The sequence below is a fragment of the Anomaloglossus baeobatrachus genome, chromosome 9, assembly GCF_048569485.1.
Source record: "Anomaloglossus baeobatrachus isolate aAnoBae1 chromosome 9, aAnoBae1.hap1, whole genome shotgun sequence".
NCBI lineage: Eukaryota > Metazoa > Chordata > Amphibia > Anura > Aromobatidae > Anomaloglossus > Anomaloglossus baeobatrachus.
In genome coordinates, this window is record NC_134361.1 from 229,965,380 (window position 1) to 229,978,427 (window position 13,048).

Below are 13,048 nucleotides of genomic sequence, written 5' to 3' on the forward strand. Positions count from 1 at the left end.
AAAAGCACTTGCTACCCACAGTAAAATTTGGTGGAGGTTCCATCATGCTTTGGGGCTGTGTGGCCAATGCCGGCACCGGGAATCTTGTTAAAGTTGAGGGTCGCATGGATTCAACTCAGTATCAGCAGATTCTTGACAATAATGTGCAAGAATCAGTGACGAAGTTGAAGTTACGCAGGGGATGGATATTTCAGCAAGACAATGATCCAAAACACCGCTCCAAATCTACTCAGGCATTCATGCAGAGGAACAATTACAATGTTCTGGAATGGCCATCCCAGTCCCCAGACCTGAATATCATTGAACATCTGTGGGATGATGTGATGCGGCTGTCCATGCTCGCCCACCATCAAACTTACCTGAACTGGAATTGTTTTGTAAACAGGAATGGTCAAATCTACCTTCATCCAGGATCCAGGAACTCATTAAAAGCTACAGGAAGCCACTAGAGGCTGGGATTTCTGCAAAAGGAGGATCTACAGAATATTAATGTCACTTTTATGTTGAGGTGCCCATACTTATGCACCGGTCAAATTTTGTTTAAATGCGGATTGCACATTTTCTGTTAGTACAATAAACCTCATTTCAATCCTGAAATTAATATTATCTCTCTTGGTAACTATATATTTATATACGTTAATCCAAACTAATTTGAAGAACACCCAGAATATAGACAATTTACTTCCTCTATAAATGACAAAAAAGCATAAACTGAGCTTGAAAATGGCCCAAAAAAATAAAAAAAAAGAAATCAAAAATATATTGAAAAGTAATTAAATTTTGTAAAAGGTTTTTATAGGCTGTAAACTGTGTTTTCTAAGAAGCCATAAAGTAATTTCTTCTCAGTAAATTTAGTGAGACGGAATTAGCATTTTTGCTGACAAATTTATTCAATGTCTTGAAATGTTTGATCATTAAGGAGCAAATAAATATTACACATTGACATACACATAGTCCACAGCATTCAGCAGACGAGGAACGATTTACATACTGATTTTTTTTTTTTATTTTTACCAATAAACCAAATTGCTTTTATTTGCCGTATTTAAAGAGAGCGACATAAAACGATACAACTGAACCGTTAATATAAAAATGAGAGTATAAAGTCAATAATGTATTGTAAAAATAAAAAAAAAATCAAAGGATGATAATCTGGGGATATAATGATTTAGAAAGAACCTTTTTTTATTTTTTAAGAATTTTTTTTATTATTTGGCAACAGATTTTAAGTGCAATTTTAGAATGTGTTCCTATAGTGTATAAGCTATATCCATGGCCATCTATAGGAAAAGGCAGCTGCATTGACCGAAAAGGATGGTGAAAAATTTAAAGATGGTTTGTTTTTTTCCTTAATTTTTGAAAATTCCACAACTGATTTTTTTTTATTTTTATTTTGACCCTTGCCTGAAATGTTTAGCTTTGGGCAAAGGAGAGTTTCCCAGTAGGATCTAGGACGCAACACTCCCTTACGGTGGTGCATTGACTATAGGGGTTGGCCAAAGGTGAGAACTTGTTAGCTTCGAGATGAGGTATAGCTTAAAACTCTTGTGTCCCCCCAGAAAATTGAGCCCCCCATATGCCATAAAGTAAGGAGTCTATTGAACCTCTTCTCTACTAGGAGCCCTTGACATCAGAGCCCATAAAACCACCGGTGATGCCAATCTCTAGGAGCCCTTGAGATCGAAGCCCATAAAACCATCGGTGAGGCCAATCTTTTTGATGGGATTCACATGTGCTTCTAGGTATCTGACGTCAGAAATTACATTAAGTAAAGAGTCCATTGAACTTCTTCTCTACTAGGAGCCCTTGACATCAGAGCCCATAAATCCACCGGTGATGCCAATCTTTTTGATGGGATTTATATGTCCTCTTAGATATCTGACATCAGAAATCACAACAGACTGGATTTCATATGCCATGAAGTATGGAGTCCATTGAACCTTTTCTCTCCTAGGAGCCCTTGACATCAAAGCCCATAAAACCACCAATGAGGCCAATCTTTTTGATGGGATTCACATGTCCTCCTAGATATCTGCCATCAGAAATCACAACAGACTGGATTTCATATGCCATAAAGTAAGGAATCCATTGAACTTCTTCTCTCCTAGAAGCCCTTGACATCAAAGCCCAAAAAACTACTGGTGAGGCCAATCCTTTTGATGGTATTCATATGTCCTCCTAGATATCTGACATCAGAAATCACAAAAAGTAAGAAATCATTAAACCTCTTCTCTCCTAGGAGCCCTTGACATCAAAGCCCATAACACAATCAGTGAAGCCCATCTTTTTGATGGGATTCACATGTCCTCCTAGATATCTGACATCAAAAATCCCAACAGACAGAATATCATATGCCATAAAGTAAGGAGTCCATTGAACCTCTTCTCTCCTAGGAGCCCTTGACATTAAAGCCCATAAAACTACTTGTGAGGCCAATTTTTTAGATGGGATTCATATGTCCTCCTAGATATCTGACATCAGATATCACAAAAAGTAAGGAGTCCATTAAACCTCTTCTCTCCTAGGAGCCCTTGACATCAAAGCCCATAAACACACAATCAGTGAACCCCATCTTTTTGATGGGATTCACATGTCCTCCTAGATATCTGACATGAGAAATCCCAACAGACAGAATATCATATGCCATAAAGTAAGGAGTCCATTGAACCTCTTCTCTCCTAGGAGCCCTTGACATCAAAGCCCATAAAACTACTGGTGAGGCCAATTTTTTAGATGGTATTCACATGCCCTCCTAGATATCTGACATCAGAAATCACAACAAACTGGATCTTATATGCCATAAAGTAAGGAGTCCACTGAACCTCTTCTCTCCTAGCAGTCCTTGGCATCAAAGCCCATAAAACCACCGGTGAGACTCTCCTAGATATTTGACATCAGAAATCCGAACAGACTGGATTTCATATGCCATAAAGTAAGGAGTCCATTGAACCTCTTCTCTCCTAGGAGCCCTTGATAACAAAGCCTATAAAACCACCGGTGAGGCCAATCTTTTTGATGGGATTCACATGTCCTCCTAGATATCTGACGTCCGAAATCACAACAGACTTGATTTGTCCATTGTTGAAAAAAAAATATTGCTTCTTAGATAGTTGGTGACCTGTCCACCCTCTCAACATAACCTTTCGCATTCAGCTTGGTTTCTTTTATTGGGAAAATTGGTCATTTCTTGGCATCAATGGCCAGCTTAAGAAAACCAAGAAAGGTTGAAAAAACATCCCTGATCTTCATGGGTCGTTATTAGTTGGCTAAGGAAAATCGATAACAAATGGCTTCCTTTCTAAGATCAAAGACAAATAATAGTCATGCCGTCTCTTTTCCTTGTTTCGTTAGTGGTTTAGGGTCCAGAAATAAATATAAATAAGACAAAAAGTTGAGTTTCCGATGCAGAAGATGATTGGTACCATAAAGCACAAGGATAAAGGTGCAGAAGAAAGTCACTGAGATTTGTAATAGACACATAGAAGTCTCTCTTAGTCCAATATGTATAAGTTATGATGACACAAACCGGACGTTGAAGTCCTCAATGAATGTCCGATGTTCTCCAAAGTCCTTGCCGTGAAGAGATTCGTCTATAGATTCCCAGCCAGGCTTTACGATTGCATTATGCTTTACTTTTCATCCCCTTCCAGTGTAAAAGTATGAGGACCACCTCCTCCCCTCCCCCCTCCAAGCTTAACTCACAAATCGGAGCTTGGTTCATGTCTCGTGTCAAAACTGAGCATGGTCAACTTCATCTAACCACGAGGCAGGACTGGCAGGAAAATCTGGATATCCACCACTACTACCAGTGGAGAGGTCGGAACTTGGTCCATTTGCGCCTAAAACTCTCATGGAAGGTGGCACTCCTTGCCCACCTTGAGCCATTATTCCCAATCCAGCATCTGGAAACGCCAAGCTTGAAATCAACGGCTGGTGGCCTGGCATTGGCTGTAAGGATGCTGGAGACTGAGGTATTCCGTAGGGGCTGTTGGACCGTAGGTCATGATACTGGTCTGAAGCTGGGATGCCACCATGTTCCAAAGAGAAGGCACCATTGCTTCCAGCCTGTCTGCCCAGAACTGGAGACGCCTCATTTAAAGTGTTATAAATCCCATTGGAATGGTTCATTTCTGAGATGGTGGGTTCATCTGAAATGAAAACACACAAAATATCAGTGCAGGCCTTCATGTTTTAGGTCAGCATTAGTATTAAAGTGACAAGGACTATCTTTGTAAAGGGTGCAGTGGTAGAAGCGCACCGGGTTCTGGCGCTTTAGATGGCTCCATGCCACATAAGAAAACACACATGGATGGTGGAGAAACAATCACCACTTGATCGGGCAAAATCTACTTCTCTTGTAGATTTGGCCGTGTCTGCAACGACTTTTAGGAAATCGTCAATGTACCCGATCAACGATTCAACACCTACCTGTGAAGGAAACTTCTGCATCACTGTCCGGACCTTCTTCCTGGATACTGTCTTTATCAGATTTAGAATTTCCTCTCGACCTTTTCATGTTTCTGAAATATTGTCCCCATCTTTGTCTCCCAGCATCTTTTTTTAACCTTTTCTCTTTTGCTCTTCTATTCTGGAACCAAACCTTGCAATGCAGAAATCATCATTATTAGCAAATATACATTTGTATTTAGATAACAATTACATTATAGAATATTTTTAAAATTCAAATCATATAAACAAATTAAAAAAAAACAATAAAATTGATGTTTTTGTTTTTATCAATTGTAGAAAAAATAAAATCAATATATAAAATATTCAAATCTTTTAAATGGCCTTAACTTAATTGTAAACACACAAATCAATATTAAAAAAATTCAGTCAAAATTATGTCATATTTACCCTCATTATTACATGTTATTTATGTATGTAAATGGATAAATAATGGTACTGAATAAGTGAATAATAATTATTATGACTATTATTACTATTATTTTGATTTTATTATTATTTTTTATTATTTAATAGTATTATTTATTTTACATTCTGAAAAAGTTCCCAATTTGATTTTTTTACAATTATATTAAACTAGTATATTAAAGCTATTTTACATTTTTTATTATTACTATTATTATTGTTATTATTATTATCTTTTATGTCTTTTTGCCCAGAATTAGTGTCGTTATATTGACGATGTTCTTTGTGTCGGGTATTCTCGTATCATTTTAGTCTGAAGAATGACAAATGTATATAAAAATTGAAAATATGCTCGAATAAAGTTTTATTTACTGCCCCATCAAATCATAATAAAAATATGATTTTATATATATTTTTTTTATATATATAATAGTGATATGTTATAATTAATACAATTTTACAAAAAAAATCACTAAATTTAATATACAATTAAAATAAAAATATTTAATAAATACAAATTATGAAGCTTCTGTTTTATTGAATTCAAAGAAGGAAAAAAAATAGCTTCAGCTACTAGAAATGTAATCTCAATAGCTGCACTGCCTGCGGTATTATGTGAGTGGCGGTTTTTCTGCCCATATATAATTAATATACATTTTCCTATTAACATGCAGATCATTCCTTACCTGCACCACTCTCATATCCAGGCCTGTCTCCGATGACAGCTGCTCTCTGACGTGTCTGGCAGGTTTCGGGGAGTTGTTATAGGCATTTTTCAGTGTCTCCAGCTGCTTTGCAGTAATGGTCGTCCTTGGCCTTTTGGCTGTCGATTCTGCTTCTGTAATATATGGGGGCAGGGAATGATTACATACTAATATTCTGTCTCGTGTTCGTAATGTTAATGTGAAATACACAGAAAGTTTTATTTACAGAAATTCTGAATTTCATTTTACACATTTCCTTTAAAATTCAATTTTCTATTATTTTTTTATATTAAAATGAGCTAATTTAATTTCCTTTATGCTAAAGATATTACTAAATGTCTACTTTTTCTAAAAAATAATAAAATAATAATTTCACCTTTTTATATCAATTTATTTACAAACATTTGGTTCTAATCTTATAAATTTCTTTTTTGAATTCATTTTGTTACCACATATTTTTGTTGTTTTTTAACATAATTTCAAAATTACATTATTCATAAATTTCCATCAATTATTTAATCAGTCAATTTACTCCTATTTTCTATTTTTAAAATTGTAAATCTAATTATTAAATATATATTTGTTTTATAATAATTGTTTTAGACTAGTGAAACCCTGTAATTTTAATTAGGACAATAGTGACTTCTAGTTTTTCTGATGGACCCGCTAATAGAAAACAATAGCTTGATGTGTTTTACAGCCATAAACTAAACTATAGATGTAGGTATCTATAGAAAATATATACTTAAAAGTACAAAAATATATGTATATATATATATATATACACCATGCAGAATTATTAGGCAGATACGTATTGTGATCACATGATACTTGTTATACATGTTGTCCTACTCCAAGCTGTATAGGCTGAGAGCCAACTACCAATGAAGTAACTCCGGTGATGTGCCTCTCTGTAATGAGGAGGGGTGCGGTGTAATGAGGAGGGGTGCGGTGTAATGAGGAGGGGTGCGGTGTAATGACACAACACCCTATATAAGGGGTGCGCAATTATTAGGCAACTTCCTTTCCTTTGGCACAATGGGTCAGAAGAGAGATTGGACGGGCTCTGAAAAGTCCATATTGTGAGATGTCTTGCAGAGGGATGCAGCAGTCTTGAAATTGCCAAACTTCTGAAGTGTGATCACCGAACAATCAAGCGTTTCATGGCAAATAGCCAACAGGGTCGCAAGAAGTGTGTTGGGCAAAAAAGGCGCAAAATAGCTGCCCATGAATTGAGGAGAATCAAGCGTGAAGCTGCCAAGATGCCATTTGCCACCAGTTTGGCCATATTTCAGAGCTGCAACGTTACTGGGGTATCAAAAAGCACAAGGTGCGCCATACTCAGGGACAGGCCAAGGTAAGGAAGGCCGAAAACCACCACCTCTGACCAAGAAACAAGATAAAACCTCAAGACCGGGCCAAGAAATATCTGAAGACTGATTCTTCACAGGTTTTATGGACTGATGAAATGAGAGTGACTCTTGATGGGCAGATGGATGGGCCAGAGGCTGGATCAGTAAAGGGCAGAGAGCAACACTCCGATCAGACGCCAGCAAGGTGGAGGTGGGTACTGGTATGGGCTGGGAAAAGCAAAGATCAACTTGTGGGAGCTTTTCGGGTTGAGGATGAAGTGAAGCTCAACTCCCAGACCTACTGCCGGTTTCTGGAAGACAACTTCTTCAAGCAGTGGTACAGGAAGAAGTCGCTATCGCTCAAGAAAAACATGATTTTCATGCAGGACAATGATCCATCACATGCATCCAACTACTCCACAGCGCGGCTGGCCAGTAAAGGTCTAAAAGATGAAAAAATAATGATGTGGCCTCCTTGTTCACCTGATCTGAACCCCATAGAGAACCTGTGGTCCCTCATAAAATGTGAGAACTACAGGGAGGGAAAACAGTCCACCTTTGGGAGCAGTGTCTGGAGGCTGTGGTGTCTGGAGGCTGTGGTGTCTGGAGGCTGCGGTGGCTGGAGGCTGCGGTGGCTGGAGGCTGCGGTGGCTGGAGGCTGCGGTGGCTGGAGGCTGTGGAGGCTGCTGCACGCAATGTTGATGGTAACAGATGAAGCAATGACAGAATCTATGGATGGTGGCTGCTGAGGGTCACCAGAAAGAAAGGGGGTGATATTGGGCACTCATGTTTGGGGTTGTTTTTGCAGTCAGGAATGTTTATTTCTATATTTTGTGCAGTTATATTGGTTTCCTGGTGACAATAAACACGTGAGATGGGGATAGATTTGGTTTTTATTAAGTTGCCTAATAATTCTGCACAGTAATAGTCACCTGCACAAACAGATCCTCCTAAGAAGCCAAATCTAAAAACCCCTCCAACTGCCAAAATATTAACCCCTCCAACTGCCAAAATATTAACCCCCCAACTGTCAAAATATTAAGCGCTGATATTTATGAGTTGTTGATCAATAATAAAAAAATCCTCTAAAATACAACCTGCCTAATAATTCTGCACACAGTGTATATGTATGTATGTATATGTATGTATATATATATATATATATATATATATATATATATATATATATATATATATATATATATATATATATATACACTATAATACTCATGTCTTTAAATAAAACAACTTTCTTTATTTTCTATTTTTTTCTTAAGTTTTATTTATATATATATATATTTAATTTCATTGGAAACAAAGTGCTATGAATACAAAACTAATTTAAAAACAATAGATGTACAGATGAAATTTATTTTTTACTTTATTATTATTTTTGTTATTATTATCTTTCAAAGTAGTTGAACATTTTTTACTTTTTATTTTAGACTTATTTGTCTGAGGGGGTATAATTATTATTATTATTATCATTATTATCAAAGTAGTTATTTTTATTTCATTTTTTATTAGAATTATTATTAGATTTTTTAATGATTTGTTATTAATAATAATATTTATTAATCTAATCATTAAAAGAACACAAATAAATCTAATTAAAAACTTTAAAATAAAATAAAAAGTTTAACTACTTTGAAAAAAAATAATGATATTTTTTTTCACAGTAAACATTTTTTTATTTTATTTTATATTTTTTTAATTAGATTTTTTAGTGTGGAAGGTAGATTTTTTTTTATTATTATTATTATTATTATTATTATTATTATTATTATTATTACTTTATGTATTTTTTTTAACAAAAAGCAAAGTCCTTTCAGTATGTGTAGAATTGTCCAGTAATATTTTTGACATTATAGCAGAAAAATTCACATGCTGAGTATGTTTAAAGGGACATTAAAGGGGTCTTGCCATCTCCAAGATCCTATCCCACTTATGTAGTACTATTTGTAATAATAATATTAATAAATACCTCCAATTAGAAATGTAGTATAGTTCTCCTGATTAGCTATGTCACTTACCTCATGTGCAGGGCATTGCGGCAGCTTAGGTATCCATGGTTATGACCAATAGTAACTGACTGTCACTATATGAGTGGTTATAACCATGGATTCCTAAGCTGCAATACCCTGCACATGAGGTAAGAGACATCTCTAATCAGGAGAACTATACTACATTACTAATTAGAGGTATTTGCTAATATTATTATTATTATACCTACTACATATTAGGATAGCATCTTGGAACCAGGAAGACCCCTTTAAATATTCTATTGTTCCCTTGTATCAGCCATTTCTAGATGTGGAGTTACAGAATGTAGCATCATTCTCGGAATCACAGACCCAAATGTGCAGCGGTTTAGTGGGTGCACCGTCACGGCTAGATCTATATATTGAGTATATACAGCCAATAATAGGTGGGGGTGCTACTCCCCTGTAGGACGCTGTCGCCGGCACAGTACCGTACCTCTCTGCTTTGCGGTTTCGTAGTCGGCCTTGCACACCAGCCTACTGTCCTCCATTAGGTAAAACTCGTCCCCTGTGGCTAGCTGCCTCTTACACACAATACAGGAGAAGCAGTGCAGGTGGTACACGTACTCCTGGGCGCGCCGCACCACCTGAGTAGGGGGGATTCCTTGTTGGCAGGCTGCACATTTTGTCCCAAACCTCCTAAAATAAAAAAAAATGGAAACAATCAGAGTTCTGTTTGAGAATTATCTGCTTTTCTTCAGTCTATTTCCTGCCTTCAGCCATAGTGATATCAGAACGTACTCATTCGGAGTACGGCTGATGGCAGTGATCGGTCTGCCCTCTGTCTCCTCTTCTCAGTGTTGTGTTTATCAGAACAATCTTCTGCAGCCGCTTATCCCCACAGTTAGTGAAACACAGGTGCTCAGCTGACCCATCACTGCCATCATCTGTACTCCATATGAGTTGGTCTGATATCATTATGGCTGTAGGCAACAAATAGACTGGGGAATTCAGGGGCTTAGAAAGCATTTTTATACATTCTCAAACCACTGCTTGCTGTTTGCCTTCATCTGCATTGATATCAGACCATACTCATTTGGAGTACAACTGATGGCAGTGATGGGTCAGCTCAGCTCCTATGCCTCACTAACTGTAGGGATAAGCAGCTGCAGAAGATTGTTCTGATGAGCAGAACACTCAGAGGAGGAGATGGGCTGACTAATCACTGCCAGCAGCTGTACTCCAAATGAGTGTATTCATATATCACCATCACTGAATGCAGCAAATTGACTGGGGAAAAGCAGGGGCTTAGAAGGCACTTATATACATTTCCAAGCCATTGCTTGCTTTCATTTGTATTGATATCAGACCGTACTCACTTGGAGTACAGATGATGGCAGTGATGGGTTGGCTCAGCTCCTGTACCTCACTTACTGTGTGGGGATAAGTGACTGCAGAAGGTTGAGAGGAGGAGAAGGGCTGACTGATCACTGCCATCAGCTGTACTCCAAATGAGTATGTTTGTATATCACTATGCCTGAAGGCTGGAAATAGACTGTGGATAAGCGGGGGCTTTGAAGGTATTTATATATATTTCTGATCCGCTGCTTGACTTCAGCTGCATTGATATGAGACTATACTCATTTGGAGTACAGATGATGGCAGTGATGGGTCAGCTCAGACCTGTGTCTCGCTAACTGTGGGGATAAGCATCTGCAGAAGATTGTTCTGGTAAGCATTACACTCAGAGGAGTAGACAGTGGCTGACCGATCACTGCCATCAGCTGTACTCCAAATGAGTATGTTCTAATATTACTATGGCTGAAGGCAGTAAATGCACTGGGGAAAAGCAGGGGCTTAGAGGGCACTTATATACATTTCCGATCCATTACTCGCTTTCATTTGCATTGATATCAGACCATAGTCATATGGAGTACAGCTGATGGCAGTGATGGGTAAGCTCAGCTCCTGTGTCTCACTAATTGTGGGGATAAGCGGCTGCAGAAGATTGTTCTGATAAGCAGAACACTCAGAGGAGGAGATGAGGGCTGACTGATCACTGCCATCAGCTGTACTCCAAATGGGTTTGTTTGTATATCACTATGGCTGAAGACAGCAAATAGACTGGAGATAAGAAGGTTTTGATATATATATTCCTGATCCATTGCTTGCGTTCAACAGCATTGAGATCAGACCATACTCATTTGGAGTACAGATGATGGCAGTGATTGATCAGCTCAGTTCCTGCGTCTCATTAACTGTGGTGGTAAGCAACTGCAAAAGATTGTTCTAATAAGCAGAACACTCTGAAGTGGAGACAGGGGTTGACCGATCACTGCCATCAGCTGTACTCCAAATGAGTTCTTTCTGAAAAGAAACTCCCTAATAAAGGGATTTGCAAAGATGCACATTTTGGGGTCCTTTCATCTTTGGCGGAGTTCATACAGGTGTATAGTAGATGGTGGCAGCGACACTTACTTGAAGAAGTCGTCTTTGCAGTAGACGCTGTCCCCTCGGCTGAAGCATTTCTCGGCCAGCTGGATCTGACAGTCGTTGCACTTGAGGCATTTGCTGTGCCAGTGTCTGTCCAACACCTTAAGAATAAATCTGTCCATGATGTGTTGATTGCAGCCGGCACACAATGGGATTTCTGCAACAAAAAAAGCAAAAATGTCACCTATAGGGGATGGAGGAATACCAGCCAAAGCTTGGCCCTGGTGCGTCCGCTCTGTCACACAGCGTCCCAGGATAATAAATAGCACAATTACGGATCAGAACCCAAATATCCACTAAACATTACAAAAAAATCTAAGCTTAGGAAAAATAACAATCCTGACAATCCCTCTAAAATATTATTTTCTGGCCGCATGCAGCTACCACCAGGGGGAGCCGAAGAGCCTGTATGAACAGTGTACACGGCTAGCTCCCCCTGGTGGTGACTGCAGGCAGGAAAGCAGCGTTTCGCTCAGTCTACGCCTCTCCCAATATGAAGCCTCTGGGATCTCAGAATCCAGTCATCATCAAGTGAGTTCTCGTTTGGTCCTGTCCTGAGATGATGATGGAAATAAAAAAAAAGAATAATAATATAAAAAGGACGAATACATTTATCACCCTATAGATGATAACGAATACATACATCACCCTATAGATGATAACGAATACATACATCACCCTATAGATGATAACGAATACATACATCACCCTATAGATGATAACGAATACATATATCACCCTATAGATGATAACGAATACATACATCACCCTATAGATGATAACGAATACATACATCACCCTATAGATGATAACGAATACATACATCACCCTATAGATGATAACGAATACATATATCACCCTATAGATGATAACGAATACATACATCACCCTATAGATGATAACGAATACATATATCACCCTATAGATGATAACGAATACATATATCACCCTATAGATGATAACGAATACATATATCACCCTATAGATGATAACGAATACATACATCACCCTATAGATGATAACGAATACATACATCACCCTATAGATGATAACGAATACATACATCACCCTATAGATGATAACGAATACATACATCACCCTATAGATGATAACGAATACATACATCACCCTATAGATGATAACGAATACATACATCCCCCTATAGATGATAACGAATACATATATCACCCTATAGATGATAACGAATACATATATCACCCTATAGATGATAACGAATACATACATCACCCTATAGATGATAACGAATACATACATCACCCTATAGATGATAACGAATACATATATCACCCTATAGATGATAACGAATACATATATCACCCTATAGATGATAATGATGTCTGTAAAGCGCTATCAAAGCAAGAACATAAAAATAACAAAACCTGAGTACCGGAATATAGACTGTGTGTGGCAGCCGCACCCCTCTGCCACTGATCTGTACCCCAATGAGCAGACAATGGGCGGCCATCATCACCCCCTCACCTAGGACCACCCAGGAGCAGCGCGGCCCCGTACACCACAAAGGGCTCAGGACAATCACTAATTACACCGCAATAGATGATTATAAAAGGTGGGGGGGAAACGGCTATATATAATATAATGGACGGTTCTATAGAAGATGTGAGAT

The 13,048-nt window shown here is 38.0% G+C and overlaps 1 protein-coding gene across 1 annotated transcript in view; it reads right to left on the bottom strand.

The window, feature by feature from the left end:
• Positions 1-949: 949 nt before the first annotated feature.
• Positions 950-13,048, bottom strand: part of LHX3 (LIM homeobox 3) — a 23,207-nt gene continuing 11,108 nt past the window's right edge. Inside the window, exons 2-6 of the mRNA XM_075323027.1 lie at positions 11,389-11,560; positions 9,407-9,609; positions 5,559-5,710; positions 4,429-4,600; positions 950-4,148 (exon numbers count right to left, since the gene is read on the bottom strand). Coding sequence (XP_075179142.1) covers positions 3,730-4,148; positions 4,429-4,600; positions 5,559-5,710; positions 9,407-9,609; positions 11,389-11,560 — 1,118 coding nt within the window. The 3' untranslated portion in view covers positions 950-3,729. The remainder of the gene's footprint in view (positions 4,149-4,428; positions 4,601-5,558; positions 5,711-9,406; positions 9,610-11,388; positions 11,561-13,048) is intronic.